At 57.4% G+C, this 20,000-nt stretch overlaps 1 protein-coding gene across 1 annotated transcript in view; it reads right to left on the bottom strand.

Moving 5' to 3' along the window:
• Positions 1 to 20,000, bottom strand: part of Itpr2 (inositol 1,4,5-trisphosphate receptor type 2) — a 190,111-nt gene that overhangs the window by 118,250 nt on the left and 51,861 nt on the right. Inside the window, exons 11-23 of the mRNA XM_042671372.1 lie at positions 17,735 to 17,886; positions 14,592 to 14,691; positions 13,829 to 13,989; positions 12,602 to 12,743; positions 11,953 to 12,114; positions 8,352 to 8,524; positions 7,879 to 7,998; positions 6,500 to 6,682; positions 4,898 to 5,149; positions 3,871 to 4,015; positions 2,144 to 2,294; positions 946 to 1,139; positions 1 to 19 (exon numbers count right to left, since the gene is read on the bottom strand). The exon at positions 1 to 19 is cut by the window's left edge and continues 105 nt beyond it. Coding sequence (XP_042527306.1) covers positions 1 to 19; positions 946 to 1,139; positions 2,144 to 2,294; positions 3,871 to 4,015; positions 4,898 to 5,149; positions 6,500 to 6,682; positions 7,879 to 7,998; positions 8,352 to 8,524; positions 11,953 to 12,114; positions 12,602 to 12,743; positions 13,829 to 13,989; positions 14,592 to 14,691; positions 17,735 to 17,886 — 1,954 coding nt within the window. The remainder of the gene's footprint in view (positions 20 to 945; positions 1,140 to 2,143; positions 2,295 to 3,870; positions 4,016 to 4,897; positions 5,150 to 6,499; positions 6,683 to 7,878; positions 7,999 to 8,351; positions 8,525 to 11,952; positions 12,115 to 12,601; positions 12,744 to 13,828; positions 13,990 to 14,591; positions 14,692 to 17,734; positions 17,887 to 20,000) is intronic.

Here is a 20,000-nt window from a genome sequence, read left to right as displayed (position 1 = left end):
GCCGCACGCTCAGGATGAACTGCAAGACATGTCCCGAAGCACAGAGTGAGGGCAAGGGGGCTCGGCGGTACAGCGCTCGCCCAGCACGCAGGAAGCCCTGGGTCCCCAGCACCACAGACACAGAAAAAGCCACAAGCGGCGCTGTGACTCAGGTGGTAGAGCGCCAGCCTTGAGCCAGAGAAGCTCAGAGACAGGGCCCAGGCCCTGAGTTCAAGCCCTGGTACCCCCCCCCCCCCACACACACACACAGGAAGGAAAACTATGAGATGATGTTTAGGGTCTGGGACACGCATTGCTCAGGGTTGAGCTTGGGACTCCTACAGGAGACTGGACACCTTTTATGATCATAAATCTGATTGCTTCGGGGGAAATGCACAGAGCCTTTCGGGGTGGGTGAGCCACTTCTCCTAGCTCAGTCTGTATTCAATTAGGGGGAAAGACTTCATTAAAAAATAAGAAATAAGCCGGGCTCTGGTGGCTCACGCCTGTCATCCTAACTACTCAGGAGGCTGAGATCTAAGGATCACAGTTCAAAGCCAGCCCGGGCAGGAGAGACCGTGAGACTCCTATCTCCAATAAACTACCAGAAAACCGGAAGTGGAGCTGTAGCTCAAGTGGTAGAGCGCTCGCCTTGAGCTGAAGAGCTGAGGGACAGCGCCCAGGCCCAGAGTTCAAGCCCCATGACCGACAAAAAAAGAAATAAAAGCTGGGCGCTGGTGGCTCGCGCCTGTCATCCTAACTACTCAGGAGGCTGAGATCTGAGGATCACGGTTCAAAGCCAGCCCGGGCAGGAACATCTGTGAGACTCTTCTCTCCAAGGAACCACCAGAACACTGGGAGTGGCGCTGTGGCTCAGGTGGTAGAGCGCCCGCCTTGAGGTGAAGAGCTGAGGGACGGCGCCCAGGCCCCTCCACGCCGGCCCCGCGGGGGCCCGCAGGCTCGCACCTGCAGAATCTCTATGATCTTCAGCTTGGTGTCCATGACGGTCACGTCCTCGGGCTCGGCGGGGCTCGGCTGCTTGCTGGGCAGCAGGCCGGGCTGCGCGTCGGGCACGCTCACGGGGAAGAGGGAGCCCCGGCTCAGCACCATCTGGGTCACCATCTCCCCCACGCCGTGGATGGTTCTCATGACGTTGTTTCCTGAGCGAGGAACACGCTGGTCAGCCCACGGCCCCGGCAGCTGGAGCCACACAGCTGTGAGGGGCGCTGCGTCTCTGTCAGACCGAGAGCCCACCAGGAAATGCATTCGGGACAGGACAGGACATGGAGCCGGGCGCCGGCGGCCACGCCTGCCATCCCAGCAACTCAGGAGGCTGAGATCTGAGGATCAAGACTCAGTTCAAAGCCAGCCCGGACAGGAAAGTCAGTGAGACTCTGATCTCCAATAAACCACCAGAAAACCGGAAGTGGCGCTGTGGCTCAAGTGGTAGAGCGCCAGCCTTGAGCTGAAGAGCTCAGGGACAGCGCCCAGGCCCCGAGTTCAGGCCCCATGACTGACCAAAAATTATATATATGTAGTTTGCAAAGAATGTCTCAGATGTACAGTTTATCAGCTGGTGCGTGCATTGGCTTTAATCCCTACACAGACCAGCAAAGAACACTGCTTGACAGAGCTTTTTCTTACTCTACTCAAAAGATCAATTTCACTAATGAAAGCCACCTGGGGGATGGACACCATGGAGAACAAAGGATGGCTGTTAAGCAACGCAAAGCATCCACACAGCACAGCCTGCTGAGACGTGGCCACCACCGCTTGAAAACCGCGGGAGGGAAAGGATGATCTGAACGCGGGCCTCTGCGGGGTCTGGGTGAATTGGCCACACGAGTTTTCTGAATGGACAAGAAAGCCGCTCTTTGCCAGGGCCTGGGGGCTCACTCCTGAAATCCCTAGCTTCTCCAGGGGCTCAGATCGGCAGGGTCGTGGTTCAAAACCAAACTGGACAGGAAAGTCCATAAGAAGCCAGTGTGTAAATCCATCCGACCCTGGCTCAGCCTCAACGGAAGACTGCTGACTCTGTGTTCTAGGCCCAGAGCTGAGGAATTACACCATAATGGCCCTGTCTCGCTAGATTTGACTGCCAGATCACCGCTGTTTAATAACCTATATATATATATATATATATATGTTTCTCCAAAGCACTTACCTCCATCTTGGAATTTGCTTAATCTTTCCAAATAGGATGACATTGGCACCTGCACAATGTCCAGAATGGCCAAGAGTGTCCTGGTGAGTCTTAACAGCTCACTGAAGCTGTAAAATCCGAAATAGATCAGGTTCCGGGCCAGATGAACCACCTGCACGTGCAACAGAAAGCGGATGGAGGAGCCATCGGGAAATGAAAAAAGAAAAGTCAGTATCAGTTCAGGTGCTTCTAAACTTCGTGTGTGTGTGTGTGTGTGTGTGCACGCGTGTGTGTGTGCATGCGCGTGTGTGTGTGCATGTGTGTGTGTGCACACGTGTGTGTGTGTGTGCACACATGCGCACATGCGCACTAGCATTTGAACTCAGGGCCTCGAGATCTTGCTTGCCTTTTTGTGTTGTTGGTGGTGGCCCGTACTAGGGCTTGAACTCAGGGTCTGGGAACCGTCCTTGGGCTTCTTTTGCTCAGGCTAGGTGCTCTACCACTTTAGCCACAGCTCACTTCCGGTAGTGTGTGTAGTTAATTGGAGTTCAAAGGCTCCTGGAGGGCTGGGCAGGTGGCTCAGTGGTAGAGCGCTTGCCTTGCATGCCTGAGGCCCTGGGTTTGATGCCTCAGCACCACATAAGCAAAAAGAAAAAAAGCCGGAAGTGGCGCTGTGCCCCTCATTTTGGCTCGTTGGGCTTTGGCGTTTTACAGTTTCTTTCTTTTTTCCCCAGATCATTGTTCTTTTGTTGTGGAGGTGTCGGTTGTGGGTCTTGAACTCTGGGCCTGGGCGCTGTCCCTCAGCCCTTCAGCTCAAGGTGCAGCACTCTACCACTTGAGCCACAGCACCACTTCTGGTTTTCTGGTGGTTCATTGGAGATCAGAGTCTCACGGACTTTCCTTCCCAGGCTGGCTTTGAACCGAGATCCTCAGCTCTCAGCCTCCTGAGTCGCTGGGATGACAGGCGGGAGCCACCAGCATTGGGCTTGTTGGCCTTTTTTTTTATTATTATTTTCAGAAAAAAATAATAGCTTTTACCAGGCAAGAAAATTCTTAAACTAAAAAAGAAAAAACCACCCCACTGGGCTTGGGCAAGTCTACTCATGGGATGATAAGCCCTGAGAGGCGGTTCAGGAGGTTGACATTAGAATCCTGACCTCTGGAGCATCTACCAAGTCATCCAGGTCAGTAGAACACTGCTTAAGGTCCTTGCAGTGAGTTCAACGAAGTTACCATCACTTCCGTGAAAATGGGGGTAAAAATCCCACAGTATAAAAACACTGCGTGTCAATGGCTGACACAAACAAAACAAAAACAAACCCACAAACCCACACAAGAGAAAGCGGAGCGTGTATAGTTCATGCCTTTAACCATGGCAAGTGACTGAGCCAGCTGGACAAAAAAAAAACATATCCATCTCCAACATAACCAGCAAAGTACCAGGCTGGAGGCCAGGTTCATGCGGTAGAGGCCCAGCAAGCTGAAAAAGCATGAGGCCGGAGCTCGAGCTCCAACACTGCCCCCGGAATAGACCAGCAAGCGAGGGCGGCGGTGATTCATAGATTATCACAGTTACTTGAGATACACCTGGAGGAGTGATCACACCACCCAAGCTGCGTGTTAGTAACAGCCGAGAGTCACACCTTCGCGAGCGCATCTGGCGGTTGCCAGGACAGCGTAGCTGTTAAGAAGGGGGTCTCGCCCGCTGAGCGGGTCCAGCCTCTGCTGGACGGGGACTTGCTTCGTACCTCAAAGGTGAGCTGGTTTTTCTCCTTGTCCCCGAAAGGAAAGGGCTGATTGACCACTTCTTTCAAGTATTCTTCAACAAACTCCATCGTGGGCGCAAACTTCCTCTTCATATCGTTTCTGGAAGGGTCCGTTTTGGAATCGTATCTGGGGAGAAAGAAGATGACACATCCATTTGCTCCCCGCGCTTGGCCTTGACGGGAACTCGAGCTGGGCGAGGTTGCTTCCAGCTGTCCTCGGAGCCGAGATCAAGAGGCCGTGCCCCCCCCCACTCCCCATCTCAACCGACGGCGGGGCAGGGTGGAACCCACGGGCCAACCAGCTACGCAGGGAGAGCAGACGGGAGAGGACCACCATCAAGGCGAGCCCCACGCATCCACAGAGCTCGGTGTCCACGCGTACCCACGCCCCTCGGGAGAGGGACGGCTTACACAGCAGAGCGCCTGCCTACAAGTGCAAAGTTGTGAGTTCAAACCCCGGTACTTCCAACAGCGTTAAAAAGCTTGTGCGGCTCGGGGCCGTTGTGAAGGAAATAATCCACACAGAGCTCGAGGGCGCGTCATTAGCTGCGCGTGCTGGCTTCCAGGAGGCTTGCACGCACCCTCCAAAGAGACCTCCGCCAGGCGCCGGGGGCTCACTCCTGCCGCCAGCTACTCGGGAGGCTGAGGTCTGAGGATGGAAGCCAGCCCGGGCAGGGAAGTCCGTGAGACGCGTATCTCCACCAAACCCGCCAAAGGCCCGGGGTGGAGTTATGGCTTAAGTGGTAGAGCACCAGCCTCGGGTTCAAGCCCCGGGATGAGAGGATCTGATGGGCAGGGACAAGGTAAATAGTCTTTCTCTCCTTGTTTTTCCTTTTTGTCTTTCGGTGGTGGGGCCCGGGCGCTGTCCCTGAGCTCAAGGCTGGCGCTCCACCCCTTGAGCCACAGCTCCCCTTCTGCCTTTTGCCGGCTCATGGGAGGCTGTCCTGCCCGGGCTGGCCTCGAGCCCCGGTCCTCGGCCGTGGCCGGGGGGGTGGGGGGGGACACGTACTCGTGGATGGAGATCTTGGCGGGGATCTCGGTCCAGAGGCGCGCGTAGCGCACGGGCACCACCGACTCCTGCGGGTCGCGGTCGGCGTGCATGTGCAGCAGCAGGCGGCAGAAGGAGGCGCGCAGGGCGAAGGGCAGGCCCGGGTCCGCCACGCAGCGCAGGATCAGCTCCACCGGCAGCTGCGCCGAGATCTGGTTGATGGCCAGGTACTGGCGGTCCAGGCACATCCTGGCGAACAGGTTGAGCTGATACCTGGGGGGGGGGGTGGCCATCACTGCCTGCCCAGGACCCTGCCCCCCCCCGGGCCCCGGTCCAGGGCGGGCGGCCCAGGCCCCAGCGTCTGCCGGACTCAGCCCAGGCTCCAGAGCCACGTCAGCACAGAGGGGACCGCGGCCTGTGGCCTTCGCCACGCTGTCTCGTTCGGGGGGCATCTGTGAGGCTAGTTTTGGTCAGTGGGGGGACTTGAACTCGGGGCCTGGGCCCTGTCCCTGAGCTCAAGGCGAGCGCGCTACCACATGAGGCACAGCACCATGTCTGGTGTTTTGTTTCTTGGTGGATACGTGGAGATGAGAGTCTCACGGACTCTCCTGCCCGGGCTGGCTTTGAACCCCGATCCTCCGATCTCAGCCTCCTGAGTAGCTGGGATGCCAGGCGGGAGCCACTGGCCTAAATTCTGCCCTAGACTGATAGAACCTGGCCAAGGTCTTACTCTCCTGCGTGGGCCTGTGAAGAGCTGCCTTCAGCGTTAGTAACCACGGCCACATCCTCTTAGAGACCCAACGTCGTATTTATTCTAAACGACTCAGAGCCGGACTGGCCGCGCCTGACCGAGCCAGGCCAGCCTTCTGCCCCTCAAATGGGTCCTGCGCGCTCTCAATCCACCACCGAGATGCTCAGCTGCCCGCCCTGTCCCCACAAAGCAACACACGCAAGAAATGAGCAGGAAACATGCTGCGAAACACAAACCTCCCTTCTGAATGTCTCAAGCTGTCCTAACCACTCAGCCAGCGGGCCCGACAGGACTCTAGAGTTTCACAGAATCAGTGGAAACCCACAAAGAATGGGGGCTCTCGCTATGACTCACGCCTGCGACCTTAGCTATTCAGGAGGCTGAGATCTGAGGACCGACAGTCGGAGGCCAGCTGGGAGGAATGAAGAAGAAGAAAGCTAGAAGTGGAAATGTGGCTAAAGTGGAGGAGCACCGGCTTTGAGAGAGAAAGCCAAGGCACCATGCACAGGTTCTGAGTTCAAGTCCCAGGACTGGCACAAGAGAGGGAGGGGGGGAGAGAAAGAGAAAGGAAGGAAGGAAGGAAGGAAGGAAGGAAGGAAGGAAGGAAGGAAGGAAGGAAGGAAGGAAGGAAGAAGGAAGGAAGGAAGGAGGAAGGAGGGGGAAGGAGGAAGGAGGGGGAAGGAAGGAAGGAGGGAGGGAGGGAGGGAGGGAGAGAGAGAGAAACAGAGAGACAGAGGGGGGGAGGGGGAGGAGGGAGGGGGAAGGAGGGGGGAGGGGGAGAGGGAGGGAGAGGGGAGGGAGGGAGGGAGAGGGGAGGGAAGGAGGGAGGGGGCGGGGGAGGGCGGGCGGGGAGGGAGGCAGCCCGGCCGCACCTGTAGTAGGTCAGCACCTCCAGGCCGGCCTTGCTGCCCTCCCTGGCCTCCTGGGCCAGGTGGCGGACGGCCTTCCCGTGCGGCTCTCGGTTGCTGTCGATCCAGTACAGCCACACCTCCTCACTGTCCACGTCCTCCGGAAGGAAGTCGCCGTCCAGGTCCTCGCCCTGCGTGGAGACCAGCCTGGAACAGCGACACATGCAAAGCTGTGAAGAAGCGTGGTCCTCGCTGCCGTGCGCGCTGTGTGTGTGTGAGTGTGTGTGTGTGTGTGATGTGTGAGTGTGCGTGTGTGTGAGTGTGTGTGTGTGTGATGTGTGAGTGTGTGTGTGTGAGTGTGTGAGTGTGTGTACATGTGCGTGTGTGAGTGTGTGATGTGTGTGTGAGTGTGTGTACATGTGCATGTGTGTGTGTGATGTGTGTGAGTGTGTGTGGGTGGGTATGTGAGTGTGTATGTGATGTGTGTTATTTGTGTATGTGTGTGTGATGTGTGTGGTGTGTGAGTGTGTGTGTGTGTACATGTGCGTGTGTGTGATGTGTGTGATGTGTGTGTGTGAGTGTGTGTACATGTGCGTGTGTGAGTATGTGTGTGATGTGCGTGTGTGTGGGTGGGTGTGTGAGTGTGTGTGTGATGTGTGTGATTTGTGTGTGTGATGTGTGTGGTGTGTGATGTGTGTGATGTATGTGTGGGGGGGGTGGGTGTGTGAGTGTGTGTGTGATTTGTGTATGTGTGTGATGTGTGTGGTGTGTGATGTGTGTGATTTGTGTGTGTGTGATGTGTGTGGTGTGTGATGTGTGTGATGTGTATGTGTGATGTGTGAGTGTGTGAATGTGTTGCATGTGTGTGTGATGTGAGTGTGAGTGTGTGTGTGTTGGTACTGGGGCTTGAACTCAGTGTGTTGGTACTGGGGCTTGAACTCAGGCCTGGCGCTCTCGCTTGGCTTGGTTGCTCAAGGCTGGCGCTCTACTACTGGAGCCACAGTTCCACTTGCGGCTTTGGGCAGGTTTAGTGGAGACAGGAATCTCGCGGGTTTGTCTGCCAGGACCAGCTTCAAATCCTGATCCTTGGCTCTCCACCTGCTGAAGTAGCTGGGATTACAGGTGTGACCCACCTTGCCTGGCACAATTTTTATTTACTTATGTTTTGCCAGTCCTGGGGCTTGAACTCAGGGCCAGCACTTGAGCGTCTTTGGCTCAAGGCTGGCGCTCTACCACCTGAGCCACAGCGCCACTTCTGGCTTTTTCTGTGTCTGTGGTGCTGAGGAATCAAACCCAGGGCCTCATGCATGCGAGGCAAGCGCTCTACCCCTGAGCCACCTGCCCAGGCCCATGGGTGCAATTCTTTTTAAGTTTCCACAGCTTAGTCTCTGCGCGCGGCTTACTTGGTCTGGATGAGGATGTCGGCGTTGGCAGGACTCAGCATGAACTTACAGATGAGTTCTTGTGTGACGGGAATCGCTGTGGTGTTGGACACACACAGGTCAGACAAATAATCCAGAAACCTGCCAGGAAAAGAACCAATCAGAGAGAAGACACCACGTGGTCGCAGTAGAGCCACAGTTTCACGTGAGAGGCAGAGTTTTGTCGGTTTGGTTTTGTCTGCTGCAGGGCTTGAACTCAGAGCCCGGGCGCTGTCCCTGAGCTCTTTTGCTCAGTGCTCTACCACCTCGAGCCACGGCTCCACGTCCCGTTCCCTGGTGGTTACGTGGAGATCGGAGTCTCACGGACTTTCCTACCTAGGCTGGCGCTGACCCACAGCCCCCTGAGAAGCGAGGGCTGCAGGTGTGAGATTATGGAAGAAGGCAGATGTGCAGCGTGAGCCACGCGGCGCCCGCGAGCCCCCGCCCCTTCCCACCTGGGCTCCCGATTCCGCCGGAGCAGGCTGACAAACGTCTCTATCTCCTTTGCCGTGATGTGTTTCTCTAGGAGTTTCCTGTTGTTGTGCAGCAGCGCGGTGATCGTATCTTCTGCCAGAATATCATAGCCGATCTGGGACTGCATGACGCAGAAGTTCTTAGCGATGTATTCCTACGGGAGGAAGAGCAGCAGCAGGTGAGCTTGGCGCCGTAAGCGCGCGCCGGCAGCGTCTGGCTTGTCGGGCGGTTCGTGCGAGATGGGAGCCTCACGGATTTTCCTGCCTGGTCTGGCTTTGAACCCTGATCCTCAACTCTCGGCCTCCTCAGCTGGAAATACAGGTGTGAGCCGCGGGTGCTCGGGCTGCACTAATGACTTGCAGCGTGAGTGCTTCAAAACCCTTTGTCGGTGGGAAACCCCCGAAACAAAACTCACTAAGATAGTAATGGTGTCATCCTAAGTAGCTCAGGATTCCTCCGGCCTAATGAAGGCCCTTCTCTGGAATGGATCACGTGGTATTTCATTGACGAAGCCTGAAATCCACGTGGGCAGCTGCAGAGCCAGGTTGTTAGGGTTGATTTCCTCTCGTGCACATGCTCCAAGGCACCACACGACCTTCTCCTTATATTCATGATCATATGGTAATATTTTAATAAGCAATCGGTGGAGATCAAGACCCCAGCTACACAGGAAATTAGTATAGGGGGACCACCGTCCCCAGGCAAAAACTTGATACCCCGCTTGGAAAACGCAATGTATCAGCAGGCATCCGTGGGGCACGCCTGTCATCTTAACTAGTCAGGAGGCTGAGCTCTGAGGATCTGGGTTCAAAACTAGCCCTGGCGACAAAGAACCTGAGACTCTTACTTATCTCCAACTGAGCAGCACAGTGCTGGAAGTGGAGCTGTGAATCAAACGGTAGAGCACCACCAGCCCTGAGTAGCACCCGGGCCCTGAGTTCAAGCTCCAGTATGGTGTTAAATAAACAAACAGCAGGTTTGCCTTAGGTGGAAGTTACTGCGACGGATCTCTGCAAACAACACTACCAACGATAGATAATCCTACCCAAGGCGGCACTGCCGTGGCCTTTCAAAACAAAGGCTGGGTTACTGGCTAGCCGGTTAAGCCAAGTAAACGTCTACCGGTAGCGTATCACTTCAAAGATGTGCCTTGATTTTCCCACTTTATGACTGCCGTAGTTCTATCTGGGCAGAGGAAAAACTTCCGCAATGTAGATAACGAATTCGATGGAATCAGAATAACTACGTAGTAATCAACAGAGACTTGACATTCACGAGATCTGCGATGACACTAAGTCATGCGTGAACCCTGTTCTGACGATAAAATGCAGAACAGCATAAAGGGGAAGATAATTAGTGCAAAAAATGGCAAGTTTTTGCACTTACATTCTACAATCTGGCTCTGACAAACATCAGAAAGGTATTTCATGTAAGCTATTCATGTGTGTGTGTGTGTGTGTGTGTGTGTGTGTTCACTGACTTCAGGACTTGAACTCAGGACGTCACACTCTTGCTTGGCTTTTTCCACTCAAGGCCAGCACCCTACCACTTGAGCCACATTTCCACTTCTGCCTTTCTGCTGGTGAATTAGAGATAATGGTCCCTCAGACTGGTCTGTCCTGGCTGCCTTTCACCCATCCCCTAATTGTAAGGCTGTCCTGAATTACAGGCAGGTACTCGACTACTTGAGCCATGACGTTAGCTCTGGTTGCGTTAGTTATTTTTCTCGTAGGGCCTCCCTGCTTTTTCTTTCACGCGGGTCTTGTACAATGATTCTCCAACATAGCCTCCTGGGGAGCTGGGATGACAGGCGGGAGCTACCGGGCCTGGTCTTCTGATCCTCTTTACGGTGCTCATCCCCGGGCCCCTTGTCCAGCGGGCGTTAATTTACCAAGCACACATCAGGAGTTAGAGAATCAGTCACCTGGTCTCTCTAAGTTCATATTGAAAAATAAAACAAAAACCTTGCTTGATTATGAAACATTTCAACGCTAAATAAAATCTCCTGTGGTTCTTTTGTGTGTGTTTTTTAGTTATAATTACCCTTTAAGGCCTTGTATGGAGTTTCAGTTTAACACATCCGTGTGTGAAGACAATGCCCCGTGGTCCATGTCCGCCCTTCTGGCATTCCCCCTCCTCCCGCCCCACCTCACTCCATTTTCAGATACACACATTGCAGACGATGACTGTAATCGCCCACCCGCCTCGTCCATCCGTCTGCCCTTCCTCCTCCCCTGGATTTTTCTCCCTCTCTTTGACAACACATTTCAGCTTTCTGGTAGTTATTCTGTTAGACTGTAAGTCAGCTGTTCAAAGGAGTTACACCCTAGACACGCTCCCCTGCATTTCACACCTTAGTGAACACGTTCATGTGGATCTGCCTACGATCCTGCATACATTTACATATATATATAAAGTCTGATCTAAATTCCACAAGGGAGAGAAAACGTGCGTCTCTTTTAGCCTGATTTATTTCACCCCACATCCTATTTTATTGTTGTTGTTTTCTTCCAGGTCCCTCTGTCCATTTCCTTGTAAATGACAGATGAGAAAGAGTCCACTGTATAGAAACACAGGCCACTTGCTCTCGACCCATTCATCCACTGCAGGGCTGGCTCCGGTGACTCCTGCAGCGGTGGACATGGGTGTACGTGTGGCTTCACCGGATCCTGACCTGCAGTGCCCTGTGGTCGCTGCCTCAGAAGAGCATGGCTGCACCACAGCGTGGGTCTGTGATATTTCCACGCCTCTCCATGCTTCCTCCACCGTGGCTGCGCTGGGTTACATTCACAACACCAGGAGAGGTTCCTTCCTCCCCTGGCACCCTGGCCTTCCATAATTCCCACTCATGACCAGAAGAGGCCCAGGAGAGGCCGGGAGAGGTCAAGAGGGGTCAAGAGAAGCCAGGAGAGGTCAGGAGAGGCCAGGAGAGGTCAGGAGAGGCCAGGAGGGGTCAGGAGAGGCCAGGAGAGGCCAGGAGGGGTCAGGAGAGGCCAGGAGGGGTCAGGAGAGGCCAGGAGAGGCCAGGAGAGGCCAGGAGGGGTCAGGAGGGTTCAGGAGAGGTCAGGAGAGGCCAGGAGAGGCCCAGGAGAGGCCAGGAGAGGCCAGAAGAGGCCAGGAGAGGCCAGGAGGGATCAGGAGAGGCCAGGAGAGGCCAGGAGGGATCAGGAGAGGACAGGAGAGGCCAGGAGGAGTCAGGAGAGGCCAGGAGAGGCCAGGAGGGGTCAAGAGAGGACAGGAGGGGTCAGGAGAGGCCAGGAGGGGCCAGGAGAGGTCAAGAGAGGACAGGAGGGGTCAGGAGAGGCCAGGAGGGGCCAGGAGAGGTCAAGAGAGGACAGGAGGGATCAGGAGAGGCCAGGAGGGGCCAGGAGGGGCCCAGGAGAGGCCAGGAGGGGCCAGGAGAGGTCAGGAGAGGACAGGAGAGGACAGGAGAGGTCAGGAGAGGCCAGCAGGGACTAGGAGGGGCCAGGAGGTGCAGGAGGGGTCAGGCGGGGCCAGGAGAGGCCAGCAGAGGCCAAGAGGGGTCAGGAGGGGCCAGGAGAGGCCAGCAGCGGCCAGGCCAGGCCCATGCCCACTGCCCACCTGGTTCTTCCGGTAGTCTTGCTGGGAGTGGCGCAGCACGCGGTAGCAGAGCCGCAGCATGTATTTGTACGGGGCGTACCGCTGGTCGCCCAAGTCCTCCAGTCTCAGCATGGAGCCTTCCCCGGCCTTCTCCTTGAAGGGCGCTTTCAGAATCCCGAATACCTGCCGGGAAGGGATGGAGCCCCAGTGTGGTGGACCTGTTCCCATTGTCTTTACTCAGCTCAGGACTCAGAAGCTCCTGCCCTTGAGCACCTTTGTCAGCTCCAGGTGGGCACTCTACCACCTGAGCCACAGCCCCATCCCAGCTTTTCACTGGAGATGAAGAGTCTCACAGACTTTCCTGCCTGGGCTGGCTTTGAAATGCCATTCCCGGGACTCAGCCCCATGAGTGGCTGGGATGACAGGCGTGAGCCACCAGGGCCAGCTAAGCACGTAGTCTAGCCTGGAGGTGACGGGTTCTCTAACCGGACACCTAGACTGTTGCTCCTAGGACAGCCTGATCAAGAACCAACCACCAAAACCACAACCAGACCTCAAGTGTAATAAGGGCCTGGTTGGTGTCGTTTGTTACACAGCAAGAGGTGACTGATACCAAAACCTTCCTAATATACAACTATTAAAAGCAAAACCTCACCCAGGTACAACCCACCTGGGCCAAGATGTTCTGCTCCCTCATGAGCTTCTGGCGCTCCCGGTTCGGCTTCGTGACAACCACATCCAGGACGTCCTGGCCATTGTTGGGCACGTCAGCCACGAAGAAGATGAGGTCCTCCAACAATTTAGTTACAAATCTATCCGCATAACAGAAAGCAACTGTTCGTCCTCTGGAGCTTTTGGGCCTCTTTTTTTTTTTGACGCTTGACAGCACTCAGGAAGGACTTACGAGAATTTAAGGGTAAAAAATTCTTTAATCAAGATAATAGGAAAGGCAGGAGCCAGAGGCTCGGGTCGGGGCCCTCAGCTGGCCGGAGGCTGAGGTCCGGGGATCGCCAATGGCCCTGGCTGGCCGGAAGGCTGAGGTCTGGGGATCGCCAGCGCCCCCGGCTGGCCGGAAGGCTGAGGTCCGGGGATCGCCAGCGCCCCCGGCTGGCCGGAAGGCTGAGGTCCGGGGATCGCCAGCGCCCCCGGCTGGCCGGAGGCTGAGGTCTGGGGATCGCCAGCGCCCCCGGCTGGCCGGAAGGCTGAGGTCCGGGGATCGCCAGCGCCCCCGGCTGGCCGGAAGGCTGAGGTCTGGGGATCGCCAGCGCCCCCGGCTGGCCGGAAGGCTGAGGTCTGGGGATCGCCAGCTGATGCCAGCTGAAGCCGGCCCGCACACAAAAGGCCACGAGACTCAAGTGGTAGAGAACTGGTCTCGAACAAAAATGCTCAGGAACCGCGCCCAGGCCCTGAGTTCGAGACTCGGTAAGGCCCAAAACTTAAAAAGAATAAAAATAAAGAAGTCGCGTGGACCCGGAGCACCATTAAGAAGAATAAGGCCGTGAACCGTAGGGGTGTTGCTTAGCCCTGGCCAGGTACACAGACGAGCGGAGGGGAGGAAGGAGGGGGTGGACGTCTGCTCAGAGGCCCTCAGGAACCCCTCAGCGCCCGTCCAGGCCCTGGCTGGCCGGCGGGAGGCCGTGGACAGGCTCGGGCCCGGTCAGCTGCCACGGCAGTGAGCACTGCGCGGACATGTTGGAAGTCCTGAGCTCCCCGCCCTCCCTAGGGCTCCCCAGCCCGGGCTGGGATTGCAGGCGTGAGCCACGGCGCCCGCCCCTCTTCATCCTGAGCCAGGTGCGTGCCTGGAGAAGGTGCTACGTGCTCAGGGGTTCCAGCCTCCCCCCGGGAACGGGCCGCTGCCCTCGGGCCCGGCAGAGCGGGCTAGGAGCCGTCCGCTCACCTCCTCTCGTTCTGCGTGATGGTGCCCTGCTCCAGCTTCTTCACCGTGGTAGCCAGCACCTTATTGGCGTCGTTGGCGAAGTCTAAGTCACGAACCTCCGACAGGGGCACCGACACGATGGCGAAGGCCTCTTTGTCTTCTTTGGTTTGACAGGTTCCGATCTGTAAGGTTTTTATTTATTAGTCATCCATCCATCCATCCATCCATCCATCCCTTCATTCATTTTTCCCAGTCCTGGGGCTTGAACTCGGGGCCTGGGCGCTGTCCCTGGGGTTCTTTGGCTCAAGGCTGGCGCTCTACCACGTGAGCCACAGCGCCCCTTCCGGCTTTTTCTGTGTGTGTGGTGCTGAGGCATCGAACCCAGGGCTTCGTGACTGCTAGGCGAGCACTGTGCCACGGAGCCGCCTTCCAGCCCTGACAGAGGGTTTTTCTGCCCACTTCCTGCCCCGTCCCCAAAGGGCCGTGGGACCTGTGTCCCCTGCACACTTGTGCTTTGACTTTCAGCAGAGCACAGAAGGTGTATTTCTCTCTAGAACTTTGTTCCCGTCTGCTTCTCCCATTCATGGTGCTCTCTGTGCCCATATCCTGCGAACCCCCCCCCCCCACGTAACACAGCCATGTTAGGGACAGGGAGAAGTGCATGCTGGGTAAGATGAGTGACAACCGTCCTGAGTCCTTCCCTGTTTGAAAGGAGCATTTCCCACCCCGGCTCTGAGAACACGGCGCTGAGCAAGACGCAAATAGAGCACGGCAGCAACGGTACCTTCAGCATCACCGGCCGCTCCTCCTCCCCGTCGATGGGAATGCCGGTGCTCGTCACCCAGGTGTTGGTACATAAGTGTCTTAACCGGACGTACGAGTTCCTAAAACCCAAGGGCACAAGGCCAGCGCTGGGCGCACCTCCCACCCACAAGGCCAGCGCTGGGCGCACCTCCCACCCACAAGGCCAGTGCTGAGCGCACCTCCCACCCACAAGGCCAGCGCTGGGCGCACCTCCCACCCACAAGGCCAGCGCTGGGCGCACCTCCCACCCACAAGGCCAGCGCTGGGCGCACCTCCCACCCACAAGGCCAGCGCTGAGCGCACCTCCCACGCTTCCCCGGACACACTGAACATCTTCGTGAATAACTGCCGGCATAGCCAGATCGCAGTTCAGCGATTCACCCGAGTTCCCTCTGGTCTAAGGAAACCCACCGGGGCCAGCGCCGAGGCTGACACCTGTCATCCCCGCTTCCCAGAAGGCTGCGATAGGAGGATCACGGTCCGAAGCCAGCCCAAGTAAGAAAGTCCCTGAGATTGATCTTTCATTAGCCAGCAAAAAGAAAAAGCCGAAGTAGAGCTGTGGGCCAAGGGCTGGAGCGCCAGCCTTGGGGACAGAGCACAGGCCCGGGTTAAACCCAGGACCAACACACATTAAAGTTAGTTTTTTCTGGATTGATTAAGTGAATGAGTAAATGAATGAGTGAAGTGGGGGGGGGGGGTTAACAACACTGAAGTCCTGGTTGCTTTTCATTTTAGAAGCCCAGGCTCCTACATTCGTCTAAATAAATGGCTATCGAATCTTCATAACTTCCCTTTTCTTCTTTTCCAGCACTGCGAGACCTCTGAAAATTTGAAAGTTTTCAGAAGTTCTAAAAACATTTCAAAAGTTGTTGAAATGTTGTATATTTAGGTGTGTACATCTTACATATTAACCCAGGCTGGGCAGGCTCTGCTGGCTCGCGCCTGTCATCCCAACAACTCAGGAGACTGAGATCTGAGGACTGTGGTTCAAAGCCAGCCCGGGCAGGATGTGAGACTCTTCCCTCCCATGAACCAGCAAAAAGACAGAGGTGGAGCTCAGCTCAAGCGGCAGAGCTCCGGCCTTGAGCAATAGAGCTAAGAGACAATACGAAGAAAGAAAGAGAGAAAGAAAGAAAGAAAGAAAGAAAGAAAGAAAGAAAGAAAGAAAGAAAGAAAGAAAGAAAGAAAGAAAGAAAGAAAGAAAGAAAGAAAGAAAGAAAGAAAGGAAGGAAGGAAGGAAAGAAAGAAAGAAAGAAAGAGAGAGAGAAGCTGTGTTAATCAATTCCTGAGACAGGCAACAGGGTTTTACAATTCCTCCCCTTCATTCAGGTTCTCTGACAGTGTAAAAATTATAATTAGTCTAATTGCTTTCATTCCTTATCTGCTGGAAAGATATTCAAAGGAGGCTAAGATCTGAGGATCAAGGTTCAAAGCCAGTGCAGACAGGAAAGCCAGTGAGACTCTTATCTCCAGCTAACTACCAAAAAGGCCAGAAGTGGCGCTGTGGCTCAAGTGGTAGAGCACCAGCCTTGAGCAAAACAGCTCAGGACAGCACCCAGGCCCTGAGCTCGAGCCCTAGGACCATACAATATATACATATATATTATATAAAATGTTATTATATAATACTATAAAATACATGTATTACATGTATTATAAAATAGAGCTATATAGAATATAATATAAATAATGTACATTACGTATCATTAGATACTATATGGCATATAATAGTGACATATTTATAAATACCATGAATATATGCATAATATAAATATATGTTATATATGTGTCATATAAGCATGTTTATATTATATAAATAATGTTTATATGTTATATATAAATAATATAAATACTAAATATAAATATATAAACGTAAAATAAGATATAAAGCTGTAAGCATAATAACATAACATGTATTATGAATATACGCCACAGATTTGGCGTTACAGGAATTATTACACACAATGTAAGCGATTTGCGATTATATATTAGATACGCTGTTCTGTAATATCAGTATTCCGGTATGTTCTCTCAGGGAGGGGGGGCGGCCTCTCCCACCTGGGCACCCCCCCCGCCTCTCCCCTCCCCCGCCCCGGCCTCTCCCACCTGGGCCCCTCCCCCCCGGCCTCTCCCACCTGGGCCCCCCTCCCCCCCAGCCTCTCCCCTCCCCCCCGGCCTCTCCCACCTGGGCCCCCCTCCCCCCCGCCTCTCCCCTCCCCCCCTCCTCTCCCACCTGGGCCCCTCCCCCCCCGGCCTCTCCCACCTGGGCCCCTCCCCCCCGGCCTCTCCCACCTGGGCTCCCCCTCCCCCCCGCCTCTCCCCTCCCCCCCCGGCCTCTCCCACCTGGGCCCCCCTCCCCCCTGGCCTCTCCCACCTGGGCTCCCCCTCCCCCCCGGCCTCTCCCACCTGGGCCCCCCTCCCCCCCAGCCTCTCCCACCTGGGCCCCCCCTCCCCCCTCAGCCTCTCCCACCTGGGCTCCCCTCCCCCCCCTCCTCTCCCACCTGGGCTCCCCCTCCCCCCCAGCCTCTCCCCTCCCCCCCAGCCTCTCCCACCTGGGCCCCCCTCCCCCCTCAGCCTCTCCCATCTGGGCTCCCCCTCCCCCCCCCGGCCTCTCCCACCTGGGCCCCCCTCCCCCCAGGCCTCTCCCCGCCCAGCCTCTCCCACCTGGGCTCCCCTCCCCCCCCTCCTCTCCCACCTGGGCCCCCCTCCCCCCCGGCCTCTCCCCTCCCCCCGGCCTCTCCCACCTGGGCCCCCCTCCCCCCCCCGCCTCTCCCCTCCCCCCCCCGGCCTCTCCCACCTGGGCTCCCCCTCCCCCCCGCCTCTCCCCTCCCCCCTCCTCTCCCACCTGGGCCCCTCCCCCCCGGCCTTTCCCACCTGGGACCCCCTCCCCCCCAGCCTCTCCCCTCCCCCCCGGCCTCTCCCACCTGGGACCCCCTCCCCCCCGGCCTCTCCCCTCCCCCCCGGCCTCTCCCACCTGGGACCCCCCCTCCCCCCCGGCCTTTCCCACCTGGGCCCCCCTCCCCCCCAGCCTCTCCCCTCCCCCCGGCCTCTCCCACCTGGGCCCCCCTCCCCCCCGGCCTCTCCCCTCCCCCCGGCCTCTCCCCTCCCCCCGGCCTCTCCCACCTGGGCACCAGGCAGTCGGCCCGCTGCAGCGTGGTCGCATCCAGCTCGAACAGGGAGGCGATGTCGCTGCCATGGGGCACGGACACCAGCGTGTACATGATCTTCTCCCCGGCCTGCCGTCTCCTCCTGGCCGCGGGGAGGCCTCCGTCTCTCTGGGGGAGAGCATGCGCGTCTGTCTCCTCCACGTGGCTCACGGGCCTGTCCCCCCACCAGGAGGCGAGGCTGCCCTGCGGCCCGACCCCACAGGGGTACAGGGAGGCCCCACGGGGGCACAGGGGAGCCCCACGGGGGCACAGGGACCCCACGGGGGCACAGGGACCCCACGGGGGCACAGGGGGCCCACGGGGGCACAGGGGGCCCACGGGGGCACAGGGGGGCCCATGGGGGCACAGGGACCCCACGGGGGTACAGGGGGCCCACGGGGGCACAGGGGGACCCCACGGGGGCACAGGGGGGCCCACGGGGGCACATGGGGCCCACGGGGGCACAGGGACCCCACGGGGGCACATGGGGCCCACGGGGGCACAGGGACCCCACGGGGGCACATGGGGCCCACGGGGGCACAGGGACCCCACGGGGGCACATGGGGCCCACGGGGGCACAGGGGCCCCACGGGGGTACAGGGGGACCCCACGGGGGCACAGGGGGACCCACGGGGGCACAGGGGACCCCACGGGGGCACAGGGACCCCACGGGGGCACAGGGACCCTACGGGGGCACAGGGGGGCCCACGGGGGCACAGGGGGCCCACGGGGCACAGGGACCCCACGGGGGCACAGGGGGACCCACGGGGGCACAGGGGGACCTCACGGGGGCACAGGGGGACCCCACGGGGCACAGGGACCCCACGGGGGCACAGGGACCCCACGGGGGCACAGGGGCCCCACGGGGGCACAGGGGGACCCCACGGGGGCACAGGGGGACCCCACGGGGACACAGGGGGCCCATGGGGGTACAGGGGGGCCCCACAGGGGTACAGGGCCTCACGGGGTCAAACCCCGGTTCAAAGCCAGCCCGGGCAGGAACGTCCATAAGGCTCTATGTCCAGAAACGCTGGAAGGGGAAGGGTGTGGCTCAAGAGGTAGGAAGTCAATCTTGAGAAAAACCAAAAAGGCAAGCGAGGTGCAAGGCCCTGAGTTCAAGTCCCGGTACTGCCACAAAACAAAGAACAAAAAGCGCCGGACAGGGCTCACTGGCCATGCCTCCAGATAAATGGCCCCAGAGGCAGAGGACCAGCTTGCTCCACATCGTACCCAGACACAGAGAGAAGATGCTGTTACACCACGCGGGGTGTGAAGAGGAAAGAGCGTCCTCCCACAAAACCACGCCAAGGTGCCGCCGCACAGACACAGCACCAACCACGCCGCGAGGGCAGGGCCTGTACCAAGTTCCAGTTACGTACAAAGAGTAAGTCCTCCCCAGACCCAGAAGAGACTTCCTCCAAAGTCCAACTGCACTACACAGAATAGGAGTGATAGAAAGTTCTGGAGTGTGTGGGTCTTGAACTCAGAGCCGTAGGCTCTTCTTAGCGTTTTCACGCAATCACGGAAGCCACACCACTGGGTTACCTGGAGAAAAGAGTCTCAGGGTTTGTCTGCCCGGGCTGGCTTTGCACTGTGATCCTCAGATCTCAGCCTCCCGGGTAGCTGGGGTCCCAGGCGTGAGCCACCGGCGCCAGCTAGAGCAATGCTACAAGACATTCTAATGCCACAAGACGTTCTAAACGCTCCTGGTTCACAGGGGGCGCTGAAAAAGACCCAGCCCGTCAAGAAGAACTACTAATGGCAGGGCTCGCAGCTGGACGGTGGACGCCACGTGTCTGCAAGACTGGAAATAGCAGACGCCTTTCAAACACTGAATGAAAGAGCAGTTTGGCTCTTAATGGCCGCTCTGGACACGTCCGTGCACCCTGCATTAACCTCCAGAGCATCAGCAATGGAAGGCGGTGTTTGGGAAAGGGTTCTAAATTACAGGGGGGAGAATTCACGGTAATAATACGACAGGATAGGGGAAAACAAGAGAGGAGGAATTAGTGCCAGCATGGCGGCGGCCGGGCTCCGGGGACCGGGCTGTGGGAAACGGAGGGCTCACTGTCACAGGCCGGAGGTGAACCGCTATGGCTCCCCGGAGTCTCCTCCAGACAAAGCATGATTCCTGCGGGGCGGTAAAGGGGCTTTAAAGCAGGAGAAAGCCGGGCTCCGCGGCTCACGCCTGTGACAGGAGGCTGAGATCGGAGGAGGGAGGTTCGAAGCCAGCCCGGGCAGGA

This window comes from Dipodomys spectabilis, unplaced genomic scaffold (assembly GCF_019054845.1).
Source record: "Dipodomys spectabilis isolate Male_0828 unplaced genomic scaffold, ASM1905484v1 ptg000613l, whole genome shotgun sequence".
Taxonomy (NCBI): domain Eukaryota; kingdom Metazoa; phylum Chordata; class Mammalia; order Rodentia; family Heteromyidae; genus Dipodomys; species Dipodomys spectabilis.
This window is presented reverse-complemented; position numbering and strand designations above follow the sequence as displayed.